This window comes from Carassius carassius, chromosome 21, assembly GCF_963082965.1.
Source record: "Carassius carassius chromosome 21, fCarCar2.1, whole genome shotgun sequence".
Taxonomy (NCBI): Eukaryota; Metazoa; Chordata; class Actinopteri; order Cypriniformes; family Cyprinidae; genus Carassius; species Carassius carassius.
In genome coordinates this window covers 22,380,583-22,404,294 of record NC_081775.1, presented here as the reverse complement: position 1 = coordinate 22,404,294, position 23,712 = coordinate 22,380,583, and the positions used below count along the sequence as shown (strand labels likewise).

Here is a 23,712-nt window from a genome sequence, read left to right as displayed (position 1 = left end):
CAAATTATCCGAAACGTTTTCCACTTATCACCCCCAGTAGCATGTCTCGAAAAAGACTTTCCAATATTGTCAATTGCTTATGCCAAGCAATTATATTATTTATAAATATTTATGGCTCTATGGTAAACTTTGCAATGAAATGTTTTCAGGGGGAATAAAGGGGTAATATATTTAGGATGTGTGGTTTTACTGTATCACTTACACTGGGTGTAATGATGGAACTGAGTAACAGGGGGTTACAATGATGTTGTGTTGTGTTGCGAGGAGCCCACCCCCTTGGTTGTGTGACTGGGGCCCAACATTTGGTGCTACACCCCTGGAGGCAATAGCCTAACTGCTGCTTTAAAAGGAGGAAAACTAATTTATCACATACGCAAGTTCATAATGCTAAAATGTAATCAAGTTCCCCCTTCCCCCCATAAATATTTCACATGATAGAAAGCCTATCCAATAAAAAAAGAAAGCATAAAGTTTTCCATTAATTTTATTGAGCTCATCACATTTCACGCCCTCTGGCATGGTCTCCCAGTCAATTAATTAGCTATTGGGCGCAGCGGAGCAATGGCGCCCCCTGGAGGATCGTTCGAAATGCTTTGCACGTCTCCTTGATCCTTGGAAAATAGTCTGTCGCTCATTGACATGCAAAGTTGTCATCCATGGTCCTTTAATGCTTTTCTTCGAAAACATTGACCTCATTATAAAGTCATATTAGCTGGACTGAATGTGTAAGACCATTAAATACTTAATGCAGAAGACTGGAAGAAGCATTTTTGATCTGCAGGAGATTTGTTTGTTTGGCTCCCAGGCTGATTCACTTATTAATCAAACAATAAACATACCTACAAACACTCCAACATACACATATATCATTCCATAAAGTTCTTCATATTTTCTTTTTTCAGACCTTGCAAATTGAGACAAGAACAGAGTATGAGTCCTATTGCAAAAAGGCAATTCGTCACGGTTAAACCAGCCATTAAAGTAATCAGTCCTTCAGGCGATTAATCAGCACTGATGATTTAAGCCTGCACTTCAATAATCAGGGAATCCATTAGTTAGAAGGAAGACAAAAACAGGACTGATTGTGCACCCTAGGCATGTAGAGAAAGAGACAAGTGGTAATGTGTGGGTGAAATCTGCAATAACAGTTTTTCAGTGTTCAGTTGAAGAAGAAAACAGGAAAGATGTGAATTGGTAAAGAAAAGCCCCTGAGAACTGGCCTTAGAAAATTAGCTCTTCGAGTCAGAGTTCTTAATCACGCCTGTCTGATATATTGACTCTATGGGACAGAACCGATTTCTCAGTCTGTGCTACGGCTGGGACAACGTAATGGAGTCCAAGATGGAGGGGAATGTCAAAGCTCATCCTTCTCCATCTGTTTAAACGCTTCCAAGTCCTCCTGCCAATCAGCCATCAGCGAATCCACCGATTGGCTGCTGGAGTCTCCGCCTGCCGCAGGCTCCTCCCCTTCATCCACAGAGGCGTAACTGCCAAGTCCCTCCACTGCCTGAACTGACTCTTGTCCTACGACGGAGTCATCTGTTGTCTGTTCCTGAGTAGTTACTTGTGATTGGTCGACAGGTTCTGAAAAGGCAGGAGAAGTGTGGTCTTTCTCCTCTGTGGAGCAGTCCCCTTCTTCTGCTCCATCCGTACCTTAAAAAAAGAAGTCAGTTGAATGAACTACAAGGAATTTAATTAATATCAATTATACATCACTGACAAAACCTAGTAGGCCACATGAGGTGTGGAGAATGATGACAAAATTTTGTCATCCAGAAGTTGCACTAATAAGACTCCATAAACTTTCGGTGTGTTCAAATGCTGCAGCCTTAATGTCAAAACACAGAAAAGTCATTTGCCATGGGTTCCCGTTCTTATGTAGTTCCTTGATACAAATGTATGTTTTTATAAAAACAAGCATAACTGCTTAAAAATGTGCATTTACAGTTTAGGTATATGTAATTCACATTGTAGAGCAAAACGTCCAAATTTTGATTTCGATTTATTTTTGCATTACCATTTACACCTGGTTGTTATGTGTTTAAGTACATCACTTGTGTTTGGATTTTGTCCAGACCCTCCCCTCTCATTTCATTTCATCACACGGTTATTTTGTGGAAGTGCTGAGTATGGCACACAAATATGAATGAATGAAGGAAGTAATACGCTGCTTATAAGTGAGCGGGAAAGGAAGCAAATGGTAACGTCGATTTCAATTGTAATCAAGTTGGAGTGAATTATTTTGGTGCACTTTCTCAAAACCCGTCCCTTAGTGCTTACGTGTTAGATCATTGGGCAGAAAGTAAATGGTCCCTTGTGGCTGTTCAAACACATTCTACCACATAAGTGTCTACGCTATGAACGAAATCTGGTCGAATGGGTTTTTTCGACTACCACTGGAAAGTGGTCAAAAGTGTACAAGTTCAAAATGTTTTAGACTCCATCTATGCCTATATTTAATGTTTTCCACTTGAGATCTGATTGACAAAAACACATATTGATACCAGGTGTAAACAGATCCTTAACTAGTTTAATTGTAAATGAAAAATAATAATTTAGTTCATTTAAAAAAAAATTAACACCGCATCTATTATCTTGCTGACATGCCTCCAACGGAGGGCCTAAAGAATATTCAGAATTTCCTACTTGGTGATGCCATTTATTTTCATTCAACTAGCAAATATAATCTTTGGAACATGACTCATTAAAAACAAGTGGGTTTGATGCATGAAGGGAAACCCATAGAGGAGGGGTACTTACTGCCATCCAACAGGTTGCCCGGGAGGGCTTTCCCCTTAAATATGGATTCTGCTCATCCAAGAAGGTGGGGGGGGAAAGTAGTGGCAAGAGATAATAGATACAAACACAGAGGGAAAGAGTAATAAAGGAAGAATAATTAGAAAGAAAAGAAAGTAGATGATGCATCGTGTACCACCTTCCTCACATATTAAAATTTTTTTCATGTTCATGTCTTCGCTCTGTCTTACAAAGTGTCTCACCTCTGTCTCTAGCTTTATCACTGAGCAGCACCTCCACCTCCCTGTACTCCTTTAGAGCCTCCAACAGGATGTTACCCTCTTTGTAGAACAGGAAAAGAAGTGGTAAAGTGACATCGTCAGTGTTCCGCCCATCTCCCGCCATTTGGAACAAAGGAGCCGTATCACTGCTGCTGCCCTCATTGTCATCTAAACACAAAAGGGTTTTACGTGGGTCATTGGAAAATATGAGAAGAGTGAGGCTGTCAACTTAATAAAAACTAAATATTTTCCAGATAATATTTTAAGAATTTGCTTGGGTTTCAGTAACAATATATAGCCCACCTATCTAAGTTTGTTTAGGGGGGAGTTCTTTGTGAGGAAATCATTCTATTTAGGGGACACTGGCATCAAAAGAATTGAAAACTCCTGATCTAAGTGACTTGACTCCTCATTAAACATATCTCACCTATGACGATGCCTCCAATGGCCCCAGCTTTCTGAATGTGCCTGGCCTTTTCTGCAAACATGCACTGGCCTCTTTGCAGCAGAGCGATGCGGCCTGCCACAATTTCACCGTTACTCAACTCAGAACAGCCGTTATAGGGCTCCGCTACAGTTACGAAACCACGCACCTAAGGGAGAAGGAAAATACACAGTATAGCATGACTAAAAAAATGGATACCCTGTAGCAAGAACAAACCAAGAACAACACAGAAATAGCCAAAAGTATGAAAGCTCATAATAAAAGGTCACAGTTAATCATACTCACTCCAGAACTGCTTTTGGAAAGATCCATTCCAAACTGCGCAGGGCCTGCAGTCAAAACCACTCTACCAAAAAAGGGGAGAGAAACAATCTGAACAGCTCGTGGAGGAAGCTGCTCTTTCTGCTGCTGGCTGGACAGCTCCATCATTTCCTGCATGAAACGCATGCCGTCTTCTGCAGCGACTGCGCTCACCGCCTACAGTGAGGAAGAAAGGAACATTTTGCTTGAATCTACAGACAACTTAAATAGTATACTTCCTTTCTTATTTGTAATATAATAAAATATCATATTTGTGTTTATAACTATTATTGCCTTAATAAGAATAAAATAGTGTTAAAAAGATCAACACAGGTTTGCTGGGTCTGCATGGTACCTGGGTGGCATGTTGAACGAGTTGTACTCTGCCATCCTTCAAATGGATGAGACTGACACCCATTCGCCTCAGCAGCTCCAGATGTTCAGGGTTATTGACCATGAAGTCTTGAGCCCTGAGAGGAGGACGTCCCATACCAGGTTCTCTGCACAAGACAGATGAAAAGAAAACATTAAATAGCTTCTTGAAAATTTCCTATTATTACCTGAGCACCTGTTTTTTTATTATTATTATTTTAAAATAGAGCATCTGATATTATAGCTGTAACTATATGTAATGCTAATTATATATCTCATTTCTATAATATAAAATGATGTAAAATGCTATTTAAACATAGACCAGCTGGTAATATCACTTTCTCACCGATGAGTGGTTGGGTGAGGACAACTCTTATCCAACGCGCTCCTGACTGGATCGCGGAGATTGCGTGGGAAGGCAGGATCAGGAAAGAGTAGGCGGGTGTTAGGGCAAGTCCACTCAAAATTTGAGTCATCAAGCTCTTCTCCAGCCTGGGGTGACAGAGAGATAGTATATCAACATTTGATAGATTTAAAGATATACACAAACAGTAAAAACTGATTTGGCGTGTATGTGCAGTACCGTATTGTTTACCAAAGGGGGCGCCGGTGAGTTTGAAACAGTGGAGAGGGAAAGAGGCAACAGATGAGCTTCTGTGGTAAAGACGTAGTCCTCTACATTAAAAGGCAAATCCTCCTCCTCAGCAAACAACAGGAACAGGTACTTAAACATCTCCGCCAGGAAAAACGAGTCCATGCTGATAAAGAGAAATAAAAGAAATAACTTTACTCATAAACACTCCCTTCACAAAATCTTCTTGTCTAAAAATATTTCATATAAACCAACATCCTCTTTAGCTACCCACAAACTCCTGCTCTTACCGGTCCTCGTGACTCCCTGTCCTCACATCCTTCATAGCAGCGAAGCCACATGGAACCCGAGCGTACCGGTTCAGGTTCTCCAGTATGGTGCGGCCCACCTCCAGGTAATATGGATCTCTGGTTGCCTTCAGAGGAAATGAATCATTTGTATTGTCTCAGTGGTTAACAACATTAAAGTACATGGTTGAGTGCACTACAGCAGGAGCAGTGCAGCGTGAAGGAGGTCACATTTGCAGGTTGATGAGAAGGAAAATGATGTGAGTGAAGGAGATGTTATATTGAGATTTAGTTTAGAACACAGTGACACCTCTGTACCTTGTAGAGGAAGTAGGTGCTTTCTGCAAACTCTGGCCGGAGGGGGTGCTGAGCCCAGTGAACCCTGAAATCAGTGGTGAAGGCCTGGCGAGACAGTACGTGAGGGAGTGGGCCAAAGTCAAGAAGAGTTTGTAAACCACAGATATTGACGAAATTGAAAAGACAGACAGCAGAAAAGAGGATCTACCTCAGGGAGGAAGTTGTGTTTCTTGGTAACCTGATAAAGCATTTCATGCGTCTCTATGGCCGGCCGGATATCCCCCTTTAACACCTGCAAGGAGCAGAAAGGAGCAGAGCTCCTACGTTTGGATTTTCATGACTGAATGAAAACAAGACTGATGACTGATTACTCACCTGCAATCCAGGGAAAAAAGCAAGCAAGGAGTCCATCCAGGTGCGAGCTGGCAGCAGGGGTTTGTGGATGTGGACGTCCAGTAGCAGAGGAGGTTGGCTAATATACTTCATAATGGATGCATAGTGCTGAAATACATGCCAAGCAAACACAATTCATGAATACAGACGAGATAAAGAAAGCTGCTATATCATAGCAGACAAAACTAAAATGAGAGTCACACTAGAAAAAGTAAAAAATGGATCCAACAGCTTTGGGTAACAAGATATAACACCACATTCCAGGGCTTTTGTTTTGAATAATAATAATCTATTATAAAATAAATAGAATAATAATTTTAATATAATGTCTAAAAAATATATACAAATAATAATTCAAAACAGTAAATTATACAAACTACCCCAGCCTACTAAAATAAATAATTCATTATTAAAAATATTAATAATAAATTATTATTTGTTATAATGTTAAAAGACACAACCTACTCCAGCCTACTAAAATACACAGAAAATAATAGTAAACAAGACAAAAATCTAAACATACACATGCATATGAAATTATGAAAGTGAATGGAGTCTCTTCAAAGTAGGGCTGGGCGATATATCTAATATGATCATGCGCATCTAGTCAGTAAATCTGGTTCCGTGATTAGCGCTAAATCGCCATCACCTGCTTTCAAATGGAGCAGCACTTAACAGACAGAGCCGTAGATCACTGACAAGCTACGCAATATCGCGTTCATTATCGAAGGCGATTCATCTGCAATAATGAACGCGATATTGCGTAGCTTGTCAGTGATCTATGGCTCTGTCTATTAAGTGCCGCTCCATTTGAAAGCAGGATTACAATGACTTTAACAAAAGAATGACAGATACTCACAGTGTTAAAGCGCTGCAGATATTGATCATCCCCAAGTAATATATAAGCCTTCATTAAGTACTCATAATAGGAATCTATGCCTGCCCCAACTCCACTGTCTGTTAAGAGAACAATTACAAAAAACACCATGATTCAGACTTGACGTTTCCCTTATTTGTCCGTATATAAGTACATTTGTTTCATGTCTTGGATGGGTTGTAGGGTGTGATTCAGTCTCACCCCTGCGGACCCACTCTCCCGAGTGGATATTGATAGTTGTTCCCACTAGATTACTGTTCCTCTGTCTCTTTTCCCAAAGGAAGTCAAGAGCTCTTCTCGCATGAGCCTGTAAACAATACAACAGTACACCAACACCTAAAATACTTCAATAGATTTAGTCATTGTAAGTCTCTTTCACAACATTCCTGACCTCATAATACTTTTCATAGGTCACAAAGAGTCACGCTAATGTTGTCAGTCTTACAGACGGTACAGTTATGTCATAAGGGATCTATGCTATAATTTTGTAGACAGAATGTGTACAAACATTCCAGGAATCAGTACATCAGGCTGAAATGACGTCAGTGTTTCATTGTTAGTTTGTTACAAAACAATCACAACAGTATTTCTACTAGCTTGGTGACCTTAAGTGCTCAAGTCAAAATGAATGATACAAAACATTTCTTTGTACCCTAAAAATAAATATTTATCTGGAGATTATATAAAGACATTTCTGAATGTTATATGAGAAACTAAACAAAACTATGACATTTGTTCACATTTCAAACATTAAGCTATTTTACCTCAAATGTGGGGTCCCCAGTAAAGCGGCTCAAGGCTGCAAATTCTAGAATGATTGTCCCAGCACAGGCAGTGCAGGTGTCCGTTTCGGTGCCTGTACGGGTCTCAGGTCCACGGACTCCATAACGCAGGTTCACCTGTAAAAAAAGAATCACAAAATTTAGGTATCAAAAATACAGGATACAGAAAAACTAAATACTGTAAAATATTACTATGATTTCAAAATTCATGTTCTGCATGTTCTTTTTATAAATGTAATTTATTCCTGCGATGGCCATTACTTCTATCTTAAATGTCACATAATCATTTTGGCACTTAAGTAACATTTTTCTTTTTTATGTTGAAAATATTTAGATGCCTAGTTTCATGAAAACTATAATTTATAATTTTTTTCAGGACCTTTTAATAAACAGAAAATTAAAAACAAACAGCATTTATTTAAAGTAGAAATATAGCTATTATTATTAACTTAAGCTATTTTTATATTTAAAAAAAATTGTTCGTATTATATCTATAATAATGGGAAAACATTGTTTTTATGACATAATTGTCACGGTTCGCGAATGCACCGTCTCCAGCTGTAGTCATGTTATGTCATGTTGATTGGTTCATGTGGGTGTTGCCACTGATCGCCTGATCAGCGGCAGGTGCATCTCATTCCACCGCCTATTTAACGCCCTGTCTTTCGTCTCCTGTTTGTCAGATCGTTGTTTGAGGTCCTCGTGTCGATGTCTGTTCGTGCTCCTGTGTTCCTGTCTTTGCTCTGTGTCCTGCTTCAGTCTTCATCGGATATTCACAGTCATTCACGGATTATCACCGCCGATCACCGATCTACCATCACCGCCATCGCTACCAACGCACTCCAACCACCTACCCACCTGTCTGTGCTACCATCGTGGTTCCTGCGTCACTCACCAGCATTCATCCATCATACTTCTGTCAATAAACTACCTTTACTTGCATCTGCCTCCTGTCCTCCATTGTTAGCGTCACAATAATATGTTGTTATTATGAGAAAAATATGTTGTTTTAACGAGAAAAGATGTCCTGTTACCGAGATAATTCTATAGTTTAAATGACATAACATCTTGTTTTTATAAGAAAAGATGTCCCATATTATCTAATCTTTTAATGAGATAATGATATAGTTGTAACGATATATCTCGTTTTACGAGAAAAGATGTCGTTCCAAATTATCTCATCTTTTAACAAGATAATTATATGGTTTTAACAACATACCTCGTTTTAACAAGAAAAGATGTCATTTTAACGAGAAAATATGTTGTTAAAACGACATAACATCTTGTTTTTATAACATGATTGAGTGGAAAAAGAATAAATTTGTGGCAGCAATGCATCAACGTAGAATCAGGTATTCCAGACATGTCTGCAATAAGTTCTGTGAAAGTTCTGTGAGCATACAGCAAAACTGTATGTCTGTATATTGAACTAACAGCAAATGGGAAAGGAGTGGTCAAGCTGATGATGAGACTGTGCAGCCATCGCTGGAAGTCACACAGTTCATTTCCCTACGGCAGACTTCAACAAAGCACAGCTACGATCAGAACACCAGATTCAAAAGAGATTCAAAACAAGAGAATTAATGCTCTAAAAAAGACCATAACATGTCTAAAAAGACTTGAAGAGGGACATATTTCCATTCCAGTGATGATTTTTGATCATTCATATTGTATATGCAATGCATGTACATGTGCAATTACTCACTCTAGGGTAAGGCAGGCCACTGCTGGTGTTAAATGCAGGCAGCAGTCTGAGTCCAAGATCTTTGGCCATGTGCAGCAGCTCGTCCTGGTACCAGACCATTCGGCCACTTTCTTTCAACATGACAGCCATGGAATGGCCTCCCAGTAGTCCACTATGGAGAACAGTAAAGTTTTAGATGGCCACAATTGAAAAATGTAGTCTTTTACTCTGTCAGCCCATTTTGAAACTCTGACAGATGCCTTACTCACCCCAGCACCCGGATGTTGGTCTCAAATACGGACACCACGATGTCATTATCCAACCGTACATCCGCCACCACTCTCCTCACCGCCTTCTCAAACTCCACTGTCTTATTTAACAACTGTGAGATGTCAGAGCACGTCATGAGCAAACAACCATGGGTTTGACTATACATATGACTGTTTGTATGCAGTTCCAAATTCAAGTTTGAGATGTTACTCACTGCAAGAGTGTCAAGAGTGTCAATGAGAGTGAGGGAGAACCTGAAGGAACAGGAAAACATGTTTTCATCTCTGTCTTTCTTTGAAAAGAACTAAATAAAAAGACATTTCTACACCTCTCCATCTTTATTTTCTCTCCAACAGACTTACTTCCCAAGGGCATCATCTATATCCCCTCGACTGGGCTCTAGTCCACGTACTCTCCCACGGCAAGTCAAAGGCATCAGCTCATCAGCGGGGTAGGCATGGTCCTGTCAAAACAGAGATGAAATGTGATCAAATCAGGCAGATTTTAATTATTATTTTGCTGTTCTCTCAAACATTAATCTGCCTCCCCTATCCTCGCCATCCTTTCCGTGCAAGTTTTTTTGTCAAACTGAAGGATTTCGCATTTTAGTTTCATACATCTTATGTTTCTAACCTGCTTAGAAACTCTTCTGGGCATAACAGAGGCTTCTGGGAAGTATTTTTCACTGTTAAAGAACATTTATTTGCAAACCAGTGATGTTAATGGGATAATCTAAAATTCTGGCTTCATTTACTCACATTAATGTCCAAATTGATATGACTTTATTTATCCTGTGGAACTTGAAGATATTTAAAAGAACATTTCAACTGTTTTTGTCCATACAATGAAAGTCAGTAGAGACCAAAACAACACTTGACTGTCTTTCATTTTATGGAGCAGAATTTTTTTGTGTGTGGTTTTTTGTGTTTCATTGAAGAAAGAAATGCAGTAAAACCTGGATACAGTGTTACTGTTAATTTACAGTTATTACTATTTTACTAGTAGCAATAAATCATGCATAATGCATAATTACATACAACTAAAAATAAACCAATCCCTAAACCTATGGTACGTAATTTTTGCTACTCAGAACTTAGTTGTGTAAAGATTTTTTTGTTAGTTTAAAGTTTGATTGTAAGATTTTTTAAAAAGATATTAATACTTGTATTCATCAAAGATGCATTCAATTTATCAAAAGTGACAGTAAAATATTTATAATGTTAGAAAAGATTTCTTTAGTATCACAGACCCCCAAAAATATTAGGCAGCATAACTGTTTAACACTGATAACAGAAGAAATGTTTCTAGAAGAGCAAATCAGCATATTAGAATGATTCGTAACGCTGAAGACTGGAGTAATGGTTGCTGAAAATTCTGCTTTTCAACCACAATAATATTAAAAAAATTAAATAAATGTTAAAGTAGAAACCATTTGTTTTAAGTTTATAATATTAGTTCACATTATTACCTTTTTTTAGTGTATTTATGCACAAATTAATGCAGCCTAAGACAATAAGAGACTGGAACAGTAGCATTAACATTTCCTTGTACCCAACTGTTAACAAAGAAAGTTATCAGTCACTATGTACATACCATGTAGTTTTGATAGGCGTGGTCAAACATTTCCACCACTTGGTTCCTGAGAAACAAAGACATTTGTCAGATAAAGAAAAACTTTCTGAATCATACAACAGGCAAGTCATCATTTTGCGTTTCCTCACACAGACCCATACCTCAGTTTATTCTTCTCATCTCTACTCATGGTTTCCGACAAACTGATGGAGGTTCTCATAAGAAACAGCAGCAAAAAAGCAGGCAACATTGTTGCAGAATGAAGCATCCACATGGCTCAAATCCACTGATTTCACAATGGACTTCACGTAGATGAAGACACCTTAGGCAGGTGTCTGAGTCAACTTTTCCTATCTTAGATGTGTGTATTTAGCAACAAGTTAGAGTTCCTCCACCTCCAGTCCATCATTTTCAAATTTAATGCCAAAAAAACTTAATGCAGGGAAGATTTAGCAACACCCACAGCATTTGAATACATTCACTGTTCTAGCTCAATAACTTTACAGTTTCTGTTTATATCTGAACGTCTCACTTGGATAATTGCAGATCTTGCATTTCAGAGATGCTTTGAGTTTTAGTGTCTATTACAAATGACTAATGAAGAAAGAACGATCAAGAAAGTCCTGTAGAGTATTACACAGCCAACTGCTGTTGTCTCACCTGCCTGTCACCTTGATAACACGCTGGCACCCATGTGACGCGTCTGCATGCTACTCTCATCACCTACAAAACAACAACACAACTACATCACTGTAGATCCCCAGCAGAGACAGGCTCAAGAGGAGCTCCAGATGGGGCCATGAGGAAAGATGCTTCGCCTCTAATAGCAACCATCACCATGGGTGACACGATCAGCAGTTTACATCCCGAGAAAGAAGGAGATCCGATTAAAACTAATAGCAATCAGATAAATAGTATGCGTGTTCCAGTGCCATCTTCGTGATACTAAAAACAAGTTTAAACCATGTAGAAAATGCTGCGGCGTTATTCAAGAATAAAATATCCAGCGAAATGTTGTTGTCAAGACGATATGATGAAGAAACAAAAAGATTTATTAACCCGTCATGCTTTGTTGTTTAGCTCACCGGCTAACGTTAACCCGTCGATGACAGTTTGACACTAACGTTACTGAACATATGTTACTGAGGCAGAAACGCTGCTGAAACTAGCAGAAAGACCATCTTAAATATGTTCTTCGATCATCCATGAGTTACTAAAAGGTCCATTCAGCTGTCCGATTCCGACAAATAAAAAATATTCCGTTTAATAGTGATTTTACGGCATGTGTGATACAAAAAGCCAGACGTCTGTCTCTCACGATCGCCGAGTGAATGATGACGATCACCCGTCTTACGACAGATCATAGGAGGACGTCAACATCCGCATCCGGGTTTACGCCCCGTAAACTGTGTTGTGCAAAAACTACAGTTCCCAGCCTGCCTTTCGAGTGTTTTACTTTTACAACAACAACAAAAAATGTAAATTAAAATTAAATATGAAACAAAAATATATAAATATAACAGAATAAAAAAGTGATAAAACAATACATTATTTTTTTTATTATTATTATTACTATTACTATTATAATTAGTAGTAGTTGTAGTAGTAATGCATCTTACTAAAATACACTTTTTATGTATGCTTTAAATTCCTTTTGGTATAGTTTGAGTACACGTGTAAAAAATAATATGAAAAATACAGTATTTATGGGTTATATTTGTGTTATTTGTGTTATATTTATTTTTTAGTGTGATTAATGTCAAATTATATAAAAAATGTGAAAAATTATTTAGTTGTGTGTTAATACATAAACTTCTATCTATGAAATTTGCCTCGTCGAGACTAAGGAAATAGTGATATTGTTCCAAAAATTACCTAAATTTATAACAATTATTTATTCCAGAAAAAAAGAAGGGAAAAAAAACTACATAAAAAATATAAAATATAAAACAAACATAGAAATATAATATAATTAAGAACATGAATAATAAAGAATCTTAAATATAAGAATATGTTAATTAAAACATCAATAAGTTGCGGTAACCCTTCAGAATAATGGTCCATTAGTTAATGTTAGTTAACTACTTTAGTTAACATGATCTAAGCAAGAACAATCCTTCTACAGCATTTATTAATCTTAGTTGATGTTAATTTCAACATTTACTAATGCATTATTCAAATCAAAAGTTGTGCTTGTTAACATTAGTTAATGCACTGTGAATTAGCATTAACTAACAATGAATAACTGTATTTTCATTAACTAACGTTAACAAAGATGAATAAATAAAGTTATAAATGTATTGTTAATTTTTTGGTCGTGTTAATTAATAAATTAACTTACATCAACTAATGGACCATTATTCTAAAGTGTTACCCAAGTTACTAATATTCTTTGTCATGCACCTTACAAAGATTTCACTTTGTATATGTGTTTGCTTTAATTTCATTGGGTAATTACTATGTAATACAATTGTGAATTAATTGTATTTACTAGATAGCCTATTTATGCTGTTGTAGACGATTTTTTTCCAGTTTACATAATTTATTACTCCAGTAAGCAATATGCTCCAGCCGCAATGTCTATCTCACATGACAAGAATGATCAACAATAACAATAATAAATAAAGAATAAAATCCCATGACATTGTATGTATTCATTACAACATATTTTCTTAACGTAATGCATTAAAAGTCCTTAACTTTCTGATTTACCACATATTTTACTTTTCAAGATGTAGCAACAAGTCTGGGTACGCTTCCTGTTAAGCACGCATCACATGATTGTCTCGTGCAGTGACGTCATTTACAAACACGCACGGATCAGCAGGCAGACAGTGCAGTGACTGTCGAATGAACACTGCCCGAGCTCTTTAAACGCTTTTATCGACTGAGAGAGAAGGTAAGACATTGTATTTTATATCTGGAATGAACTCAAATGTAGTTGGTTGGCCAAGTTTAATAATTATGTTGTGAACAGACCTTGAGACTTTTATGGGCCATTTATAACCTGATTCTTGAACAAGGAATTGCTTACGTGGAAAGGCTTACGTGATAGACATTTTGTTGTTGTTTATCTATGTAGAGATGTCTAAAAGCGTAAAAAAGCTCACAGGGCTCGTGGCAGCTACATTCACACCACTCACGGCAGAAGGGTGAAATATTTCATTTCTCAATAAAAGTATTACAGAATATCTTACCTGAGGTGTAGTGCTCTGTTCATTGATCTGTTCTTCTTTGCTGTTCTTTTTTTTCTTTTTTTTCTTTTTCTCAGGGAGATCAATCTCTCTGTAATTGGACCATACATTGATTACTTAATAGAGAAGCAAAATGTCAAGAGTGTGTTTAGTAAGTCTATTTATTTAATAAAAATGACAAAAATGGGGAATAAGGCAGCCTGTTTTTCTCATTTATATTATTTGTAACCTAAACCACCTTGTTTTTGGTAGTTAACGGCACAACAGGTGAGGGCTTTTCTCTAACTGTGGAGGAAAGGAAGCAACTTGCTGCAGCTTGGTGCCAACATGGAAAGGGCAAGTGAGTTATTGCATGTTTATAGTGTTTATTCAGCTGTGGACAGCAAAAATGTCTAAGGGGACAAGGGTTGTTTGACAATACAATACAATGACATATTAACGAAAAAAATATTTAATGATGATGAAGAAAAATGTAATGATGAAAGATATGTTCTAAAAGTTCATGAGGCCCAAAGTGTGCAAAGTTGAAGAAACACTGTTATTCATATTAATAGTAATAATACTTTATTACTTTTTTCCTTATAAAAGTTTCCATTGCCAGAGGTTTAGTTTCTTTTATGTGTTTGTCAAGGCTTGAGCAAGTGATTGTTCATGTTGGCTGCATGAGTATAAAAGACTCTCAAGAACTGGTGAGCACACTTCTTCACAATCTCTTTTATTAACACGCATTAACTGCATTTTTCATGCATATCACATCTCCGTTTTCATAACAGAAGACCCACATTCTGCTTTTGTCTCATTTGTTGCTTATCCATTCGTGTTTCAGCATGTTCCCTCTTCGTGACTGTGTGAAAATGCTGAGTGGATGTTTTTTTACTTTTCCCCAGGCTCGGCATGCCGCCAGTATAGGGGCTGATGGCATAGCAGTAATCTCTCCTTCCTATTTCAAACCCATTAATGCAGGTTTAAACACTATTTTCCTAAACACTACATTATTAATTAGTTTTAATTTTTTATATTTCAATCCATGCTTATGATTTCTCTTCCTCTTTTCACAGATGCATTGAGGTTGTTCCTAAAAGAAGTGAGCGCCTTTGCTCCAGATCTTCCGATGTATTATTATCATATTCCAAGCATGACTGGTGTTGCGTGTAAGTGCAGCTCCCACACATCATCATTTCTGGCAGTCAAAACACTGATTGTAAATTCTTTAGAATTGCATAGTACAGAATGTGACCGGTTCACACTGACTCATGAAGTCCAGTATCTATTTTTCCTTTATTTTTCAGTGGATGCAGCTGATGTGCTAAATGGGATAGAGCAGATGATCCCCTCATTTCAGGGAGTGAAATACACTGGGACTGACTTGAGGGATCTCGGGCAGTGTGTCTGTTACAGTCAGTCCCATAACTGGTCTGTAATGTTCGGAATAGATGAGGTATACAGTCCCCTCACTCCTTCATCTACTGCATTTTTCCTGCTAGTCTAACATTTAAATAATGTGGTTTTAATTTGATATATTTTGCTTTACAATTTTTTTTTGCAGCAACTCTTGGGAGCTTTGGTACTCGGTGTTCATGGAGCAGTAGGGAGGTGAGTGTCAACATCATGCCATCCAGGAACTCTTTATCTGGCCTCAGTTGTTATGAATTCATGACCTTTCACTGTTTTTCCTGCTGTGGTGTGGATTTGCTTCTTGCATTTTGTTATTTAGTGACCGATTTGGTTCTTGGGATTAGTGTTATCTCAGTTTTGGATTACATTATTATTTTAAAGGAATAGTTCATGCAAAAATGCTTTCGCCATCTACATCCTGGATGGCAATTTCAGGAAATTTTAATTTTGAAATGCATTGCACAAATTTCGAGTAATGGACACATTCTTGGCCACATGTCATGTCCTTTCCTTTCCTTAATATTTTACTGAAGACCATGTAACACTCTTTGTCCTCTGCAGCACATATAACTACCTCGGACGCATAGTGAACCAGATGCTTGCTGCTTTTGATAATGGCAACCACATGCAGACCAGAGCCCTGCAGGTACAACCTTCATCCCATTTTGCATGTTTAATTCTCATTTAGTGATGCTTTTGGACTTTATTTTATCAGCATGTTTTTAACTACAGAAATTAATGATTTCATTTTCTATTTACAGTTTGAATTTATGGAGGTTATCACATTTGCTAAGAACCTTGGTGAGTTGATTGTTTTCTACATACATTACCTTTCAAATGTTTGGATTTCTTTTTTAATTAAGTCTTTTATGCTTACATGTACTTGATTTAAAAGACAATAAAAACAGTAATACTGTGAAATTTTATTACAATTTAAAAATATTAGTTTTTTTATTTTAATATATTTCTTAAAGTATTTCATTCCTGCGATGATAAAGCTGAATTTCCAGCAGCAATTACTCCAATTTTCTTTGTCACATGATCCTTCAGAAATCATTGTAATATGCTGAATTGCTGAAAATTTTATTTTAATTATCAGTGTCAAATTTTTTTTTAAATGTTGCCTCTTAATATTTATTTGGAAACAGTAGTAATTTTTTGATGAATAGATCAAAATATAACTTTAAAAAAAAGGGAATATTTTGTAAAATAATAACTATCTTTACTGTAATTTGTGACCTATTCAATACATCCTTGCTAAATAAAAGTTCTTAAAAATAAAAAAAACTTACTGATCTCAAACATTTGAAAAGTGTCCATAAGTCTTGATTTTGTTGTGTATATTATTGCAAGGAAGTTTTCATTTGAATTATTATTATTTATGCTCTGCAGGTTTTGATGTGTCTGTGAATAAGCAGGTGATGAGTGAAGTGTCAGGGTTAGCAATGGGTCCCCCTCGACTCCCGATGCTGCCATGTCCTGTCTCAAAGGCCCAGGCTATTGCACAGAAAATCAAGGACTTCTCTCAGGGACAATAAAATGAAACACATTTCATTGAACCTAACTGAAAACTCCAAACAAATCATTTGTGTTGTTAGTGAAGTGTAAACAGTGCCACATTTATTACACTACAGTATATTGATGTACTGTACCTTTTTTCATACTTTATACTTGCTTTGCCTGATTAATGTTTAGTTTTTTTTATTGTCAACACATTTAGCATTTTGTTTTCTCTAATTAATAACATTAAAATGAAACAAGAAATTTTGGTAAACCTACTTGAATTACCCAAAAGAGTTACAAATAATCCTCAGTGTTACTGATTTATTCACAACATGATATACTGGATCTTGTATACCTAAATGTTTTATGAGTTTTGTATGTTTTGTTTGTTCTTGTCTTGGGTTAAAAAACATATGCATATAAATTAATTTTTATTCTTTAGTACTGTATTAATTACCTTCTTTTAGCTGATGTTGATGTACAGTAATTGTTAACTAATCCAGGCTGCTGAGGCAGTGGTTGCTGGACCAACTATATCACCACTGTGCCCTTGAGTAAGACACTTACAAAAGTATTTCTATGTAACATTACTCAATTGTATACTCTTATCTCTTTTAGATATTCTTTTAATGATATTTAGATAACAGAATGAGTTCTTTCCAGATTCTATTCAAATGTGAGTGCTGTTGTCCATGGACACTGAATACTTTGTGGAAAATCACATGCACCACACTGTTTTAATCTCTTGAGTTTCGCATGTTTGCAGAATACTGCTCAAAAAGGGACATTTTTGTATGTTCAGATGTAACTAATAAAAATTATTATTCATTATTGAATGCAAGATACTGCTTTGAAGTTTGTATTCGGCCTCATAGTAGCCTGGAATCTAACCACTTTAATTTGTCTGTCTAGTCAGTGATTATTAATTTATTTTTATTATTACTAATGTCTGGCATTACCTTATTTTCTTCGGCCTGGTTAGAGAGCCCTAGAACATGGGTGTCCAGTCCTGCTCCTGGAGGGCCACTGTTTTTCAGAGAACTTCAGCTGCAATTAAACACACTTAAACCAGTTAATCAAGATCTCACTAAACATACTAGAAACTTTCAGGCAGGTGTGCTCCAATGGAGGTAAACTCCATAGGACAGTGGCCCTTCAGGAAACTGAGAAATTTAGAAGACAAAGAATGTATCTCTCTTGTTGTCTGATTAATCCAGCTGTCATAATGCTGTTATGTCATTGCCCACTATTATCTGTGTTCATCCCTGTTCAAGCCTGTGGTGGGAATCTGGCAGAATGACACAGAACAAATCAAACCTTTGAAGTGAAGTGGATGAAATGTTCCTGGCTCCTTTGTCTTTTAGTTTAATTTCATAATCTCCCATAAACTGCAACTCATATATAACATTCCATTTTTTTTAGATGTTTAAAAACAACTGAATAAAATTAAGTCTGATTTCTTATGTATTGATTTTTTTGTCTTAAATACCTTTTTGTGTGACAAACAATGTATGGTTAATGGGTATGGTTAATGTTTCACTACTGTCTCAGCAGGACACATCCCAGACTGCACTATCATCACCTAATCAGTTGTTTTACTGCTGACTCCACAGTTTGACTGAAACAAGCACAGTATTTCACAGTACATGACCATTTGTCAGCAGTAGCAGCACGAACAACATTAGCAATTTCCTTTCCAGTGAGGATACAAGTAAAGAGAACTAAACTGTGTCTAAAACAGACACCTCAGCTCTTTGAAATTCAGGTCATGACCACGTTTCCTGTAGAAAAAGCTGCCTGACTACAAATCAGAGACTGGACACATAGTGTGGATATCCTTTAAATTACTTTTGTAACATCTCATGTTGTTATCAATAAAGGTTTTATTATTATTATTATTCTTGGAGAGTGTCTGCCACTAGTTCTTTATTCCTGGGTCTATGTGCAAAAGACATTTAAATTCATATGAGAAGGCTCATATGTAGTATCTGCTGAGTGCACCAGCAGTATCTGTCTCCAGCAGACAAACTGTTGGTAACCAAACATGTTAAATAGCAACTGATTTGATCTTCGAGAGGGTTCAGAAATCATAAGGACCACAGTTTTTAAACAGTGTAAAAATTTTAAGCTTAGGCCCTCTGTGATTTTGTGGGGCTGACACAAAATAGGCACACAGAAATCAATTTTTCGTTACTTTTATTTGAGCTATTTTATGTCCAGAAACGTATATGTAAATATATTTATGTAATTTTGTATAGATAAATATTCCACTGTGGAGAGATGATTTAACTGACAACAAGAAATGCGTTTACTCTGGTTAAAATAGGTCATTACCTTTTTTAAAACAAAAAAACTGTCCCTGGTAATATATAAAATAAATGACTCAAAACTAAATGATTAACACTAATTTATTTCCTTCAAAGTCAGTATATAACAATATCTAATCCCCATTCACAGGCGGAACCAATGATAGTAGTTTAAAAAAGTAAAGCCCTGCGGGACAATAATACAGCGACGCCAAATATGCACGTATTTCCGGCCAGCTCAGCGTACGGAGGAGTGTTGTGGAGCTGTAATCCAGACACAGAGATTTAACAGCTGTTAACCGCTTCAGTTACGCCTGCCTGCTGTGGGTAAATTTTACATTATAGCGAAATGGTGCTGCTGACAATGATCGCGCGTCTGGCGGACGGACTGCCGCTGGCGGCTTCAATGCAGGAGGACGAGCAGGTAAGAGCTCAGTGGTATCGGTGTGTTTTATCATTTACTTTAGGCCTACACGTACTGTAAGCGTAAGAAATCAAAGAGCAATATCTTGAAAACATTACGTTTACTTCTAAAAGTGTCTAGTTATCTGGATTTGTAATCCACAACAGTAAAGACTGCTTTAATCTGTACTTTATTAGCTCAAATTGCTGTAATTAGACGTCTGTTTGAGTATTTACATTAATTTGAAATGCTTTATTTGGAATCTAACGGCGTAGTAAATCTTGAGCTATTATATTTTTCTCCATATCGTTTATTCTCTGTGTGAAAGATGTAATTGGTCATACATAGAGGGGCTTCATTAGATGGATTCGCATCATTTTGATCAGATACAGCGCCCTCTTCTGTCATGATTGAACTCACACCATTTTCTTCCCACCATACAAAATTTAATCCAATTGTTTTTTAATAAACAGATTAAAAACGCAAACACATCAGTAACATAATTTAAAAAATATTAGAATAAAAATTTTGAATATTAGAATTTTAATGCCATGCAACTTTTTGAATTAATCACAAAATTATCTTTCCACAGTGTTAACTCTAGAGAAAAATCATCATTGATAAAAGCTTCTGCTAAATGAATAAATGTAATGTAAATTTGTTTGAGACATTACCCCAAAAACTATCCATGTTTTATCTGAGTATATTCCATGACCTGATGCAATCAATATAGAGGAATAAATATACAATTAAAAATAAATATATAACATTTAAAAAAATGGCTGTATTCAAAGGAATAGTTCACTGAAAAAGGTTGTCATAAACTCACCTTTGTGTTGTATGATGACTCTCCTGTGTAACACAAAAGGAGTGTTGTAAATATTTTTTTAAATAACTTGCTATATTTTTTTTCTGTACATTGAAAGCATACAGTGATATGTCAAGGTCCACAAAGGCACCAAATGGTTCTAATGGTATATTCCATATTGGCTATACTCATAAGATAACTTTGTGTGAGGAAGAGACCAACGTTAACATGTTAAGTGTGCTTTGTTAAAATATTGTACAAACAGTTAAGACAATATATTTCTTCCATATTTATGTGATTATAACTCCGTAACTTCTCTTTCAGCTGAACTGATGCAAAACATCTTGATAATTATCTCGTATGTTTAATTTTTTTTGATGCTAAAACATTGTTGTTGATGTTTAGAGGATCAAGACAAAGTTTTGGGCTTTGGTAGATTTGAAAGATGTAAAGCAAAAAGCTTCCATAGAGTTACTCCGAAAAGTGTTAATGTGACTAATAGGTTTCCCAGCTGTTTTATTACCTTTACAACAGTCTCTTGATTTAGGTCTAACATCTCTACGTTTCCTCCTTTCATGCTGCCATGAAGGGAAGTGAAAAGGTTTGTTCACCTTTAGCTTTGTAAAATCCCTTTGAATAGGACTGAGTCAAATGTATCAGAGTAAGAGTGACTGTGTTTTTATCTAATAAATTTGCACTTTTGTTCTCAGATGGGTCGAGATCTCCAGCATTATCAGAGCCAAGCCAAGCAGCTCTTCCGCAAATTAAATGAACAGAGTCCAAACCGATGCACCTTAGAGGCTGGATCAATGGCCTTTCAGTAAGTATACTGTACACTACAGCTAAAATCATAAAATAATTGATCATAAGAAGGTGAGTTTTTTCATTTTGAGATCACAGTACATTTTTAGTTCTAGTTTAACACACAAAACTATGTGATTGATTGAAACGCATGGCTAATAAAAGATTTCTTCTCACCTTTTTTCAAAGCTACGTCATAGAGAAAGGCGTTTGCTATTTGGTGCTCTGTGAGGCCGGGTTTCCTAAAAAGCTAGCCTTTGCTTATCTCGAAGATCTGCAAGCAGAGTTTCATGAACAGCATGGCAAGAAGGTGCCCACGGTCTCCAGGCCCTACTCCTTCATCGAGTTTGGTAAGAGCAATCACTATAACCAGAGTTTCACTTACTCCCCATCAAATGTCAAGCTTGTAATTCTGTTTTATTACCTGTCCAAAGATACATATATTCAGAAGACCAAAAAGTCATACATCGACAGCAGAGCACGCAGGAACCTGAGCAACATCAACACAGAGCTACAGGATGTACAGAGGATCATGGTGGCCAACATTGAAGAAGTCCTGCAAAGAGGGGAGGCCTTATCTGGTAAATACGTCTTGTGAACCTTTTTTCTCTCCTTTTTTTTATTTTTAACAAATGTGTAACCTCTATTTTGGAGGCATTTAAAATGCAATATTTAATCAAAGCTCCATGTTTTTAATTTATTTTAAAAGTGTAAATTAAAATGCTCTGTAATACAATATGCTTTTAATAGCTTTAATGACAACATCAACAAAATTTTATATTAATAAAAATGCAAATGTATAAATGGGGCTCTAAAATCAAGTGAAAGTCCAATATTTGTGCATTACCGTTATGTTTTTTTTTTGTAGGTTTTTTTTTCAGCAAGGGCTCAATAAATAAACAAAACAACAGATTTGATTATAATAAAAAAATAAATTCTTTAACACCAAATCATCATAATCAATCACATTTCTAAAGGCATGATTTCTGAAGGATCATGAGGCTTTAAAGACTAGTAGTGACTGCTAAAAAAATGAAGATCCCTGAGCTAAACTTGCTAAATTTCAGCTTTCTTCTCTTCATTTCATCATGTTTTTTTCTCAGCATTGGACTCGAAGGCCAGCAACTTGTCCAGCCTGTCCAAGAAATACAGAAGTGACGCTAAGTACCTGAACACTCGCTCCACATATGCTAAGCTAGCTGCGGGTGGAGTCTTCTTCATCATGTTGATCGTATACATACGCTTCTGGTGGCTGTGAAGTATGGGATGTGCGGAGGGAAGAAAAGTTACAGGTGAAAAGCAGACGGACTCTCACATAACGACAAGTTCACGTTGTGTTTTAAAGTTACAGCTTGTTCTGAAAGACTGTTGGATCTGGCAGTTTCCCTCCTAACAGGCTGTCGAGTCCCTAACATGATCCTCACTGGAATCTGTTTTATGAACTACACAGAAGTTTGTCTGCACTTGTTTGGAGTGTTAATGAATGAGAGAAAGAGTGTTTTCCTGTATACTGTACGTCTTTGTGAAATCCCTCCATTCATGGAAATTAATCTTATATACTGTATAACAGTATACCATAAAGCAGCAGTGCATCCCAAAAAAGGTGAATTGATAATTCATTAACAGAAGTATGTTAATTCAGATTTGTAGTTTTAGCACATTGTGGGTTGGATCGCTTCCACTGAACACTTAATGCTCCTCATGCTATGGCTGTTAGGGTTACCTTCCAGCCAGGGGAGTAAACGCAAAATGAGCTTGTGGGTCAGCTGTATTAGTAAAGCTGTGGTCCCAACAATGATATGCACAAAATTAGTAATTGTATTGACTGCCCATTTAGGCTTTTATATATAAAACAGGTATTCCAGAATTCAACTTGTAGCTCTTAAAGCCTTATAAAATGGATTGGTTTATTAAGTCTTAGTTTGAATTAGTTTCAAATGTACATTTGTGTCGCATTTAGACCAAACAGATATTTTGGAATTTTGGATTGTTTTCTTCGTGCAGAAGTTGCCCAGCAAACAGCACTTGCACTGCAGCGAGGAGATTCGCAGTCATGACCAGCTGTTACTCAATCCAGACCAGATCATTGAACCTAGTGTTGTGGGAGAGTGGTGGCCTGACACTTTTTCAAGAAGCAGAGATTTAGGTCAAATGCAAGTCCGGTGCAGTCTAGAAATACATATATCTGTATCTGTGGTCCTGCCTCTTGCATGGTTGCAGATATGATATATGACCTGGGTTCCAACAGCTTTCTCTTTCAGTGTTTACATTAATCTGTATTTTACATGCATTGAAGAATTAAACCCACAGTAACCAACCAGACATCCACGTACCAACTGGATAAAGCTAAAATGCTCATCGGGAGAGAGTTTGTTGGTCTCACCTAACCTACATTACAAATAAAAGATTCAAAC

At 36.7% G+C, this 23,712-nt stretch overlaps 3 protein-coding genes across 7 annotated transcripts; 2 read left to right on the top strand and 1 right to left on the bottom strand.

Annotated features, from left to right (window-relative positions):
* Positions 1 to 468: 468 nt before the first annotated feature.
* Positions 469 to 12,237, bottom strand: LOC132097868 (ER degradation-enhancing alpha-mannosidase-like protein 3). 3 transcript variants are annotated; one of them, XM_059503840.1, is made up of 21 exons: positions 11,050 to 12,237; positions 10,910 to 10,955; positions 9,679 to 9,779; positions 9,531 to 9,570; positions 9,316 to 9,428; positions 9,068 to 9,218; positions 7,345 to 7,479; positions 6,782 to 6,887; positions 6,563 to 6,660; positions 5,686 to 5,811; positions 5,519 to 5,602; positions 5,332 to 5,415; positions 5,017 to 5,141; positions 4,718 to 4,892; positions 4,481 to 4,626; positions 4,118 to 4,262; positions 3,748 to 3,939; positions 3,445 to 3,610; positions 3,000 to 3,185; positions 2,761 to 2,808; positions 469 to 1,653 (listed from the first exon to the last, which is right to left on the bottom strand). In XM_059503840.1, the coding sequence occupies exons 1-21, from the start codon at positions 11,160 to 11,162 to the stop codon at positions 1,355 to 1,357; spliced, it is 2,679 nt and encodes an 892-aa protein (XP_059359823.1). In that variant the 5' UTR covers positions 11,163 to 12,237; the 3' UTR covers positions 469 to 1,354. The 3 variants fall into 3 exon arrangements, with proteins under 3 accessions (XP_059359823.1, XP_059359824.1, XP_059359825.1); XM_059503841.1 differs by having other exon boundaries at positions 4,730 to 4,892; XM_059503842.1 differs by lacking the exon at positions 2,761 to 2,808.
* A 1,409-nt stretch (positions 12,238 to 13,646) lies between these two features.
* LOC132097867 (N-acetylneuraminate lyase) lies at positions 13,647 to 17,821 on the top strand. The gene is made up of 12 exons (XM_059503839.1): positions 13,647 to 13,787; positions 13,971 to 14,040; positions 14,160 to 14,233; positions 14,335 to 14,422; positions 14,714 to 14,771; positions 14,970 to 15,045; positions 15,141 to 15,233; positions 15,372 to 15,520; positions 15,629 to 15,675; positions 16,039 to 16,123; positions 16,239 to 16,278; positions 16,870 to 17,821. Exons 2-12 carry the CDS (start codon positions 13,973 to 13,975, stop codon positions 17,013 to 17,015), a joined length of 924 nt encoding a protein of 307 aa, XP_059359822.1. The 5' UTR covers positions 13,647 to 13,787; positions 13,971 to 13,972; the 3' UTR covers positions 17,016 to 17,821.
* Positions 17,822 to 19,493: 1,672 nt separating this feature from the next.
* LOC132097865 (vesicle-trafficking protein SEC22b-B) lies at positions 19,494 to 22,806 on the top strand. 3 transcript variants are annotated; one of them, XM_059503838.1, is made up of 6 exons: positions 19,596 to 19,710; positions 21,045 to 21,098; positions 21,208 to 21,317; positions 21,488 to 21,648; positions 21,733 to 21,879; positions 22,402 to 22,806. In XM_059503838.1, exons 2-6 carry the CDS (start codon positions 21,081 to 21,083, stop codon positions 22,554 to 22,556), a joined length of 591 nt encoding a protein of 196 aa, XP_059359821.1. In that variant the 5' UTR covers positions 19,596 to 19,710; positions 21,045 to 21,080; the 3' UTR covers positions 22,557 to 22,806. The 3 variants fall into 3 exon arrangements, with proteins under 3 accessions (XP_059359818.1, XP_059359820.1, XP_059359821.1); XM_059503835.1 differs by lacking the exon at positions 21,045 to 21,098 and having other exon boundaries at positions 19,494 to 19,732; positions 21,218 to 21,317; XM_059503837.1 differs by lacking the exon at positions 21,045 to 21,098 and having other exon boundaries at positions 19,495 to 19,710.
* The last annotated feature ends 906 nt before the right edge of the window (positions 22,807 to 23,712 follow it).

Coding starts and splice junctions, on each gene's coding strand:
- LOC132097868 (XM_059503840.1), bottom strand. CDS start 11,162: ATGTGGATGCTTCATTCTGCAACAATGTTGCCTGCTTTTTTGCTGCTG. Junction 7,480..9,067: donor GTGGCCTGCCTTACCCTAGA/GTGAGTAATTGC, acceptor CTTTTTTTACAG/GTGAACCTGCGTTATGGAGT. Junction 1,654..2,760: donor GGGCAACCTGTTGGATGGCA/GTAAGTACCCCT, acceptor TCTTTTTTTAAG/GTACGGATGGAGCAGAAGAA.
- LOC132097867 (XM_059503839.1), top strand. CDS start 13,973: ATGTCTAAAAGCGTAAAAAAGCTCACAGGGCTCGTGGCAGCTACATTC. Junction 16,124..16,238: donor TGCAGACCAGAGCCCTGCAG/GTACAACCTTCA, acceptor TTCTATTTACAG/TTTGAATTTATGGAGGTTAT. Junction 16,279..16,869: donor CACATTTGCTAAGAACCTTG/GTGAGTTGATTG, acceptor TATGCTCTGCAG/GTTTTGATGTGTCTGTGAAT.
- LOC132097865 (XM_059503835.1), top strand. CDS start 19,636: ATGGTGCTGCTGACAATGATCGCGCGTCTGGCGGACGGACTGCCGCTG. Junction 19,733..21,217: donor AAGAGCTCAGTGGTATCGGT/GTGTTTTATCAT, acceptor AGATGGGTCGAG/ATCTCCAGCATTATCAGAGC. Junction 21,318..21,487: donor GCTGGATCAATGGCCTTTCA/GTAAGTATACTG, acceptor CTTTTTTCAAAG/CTACGTCATAGAGAAAGGCG.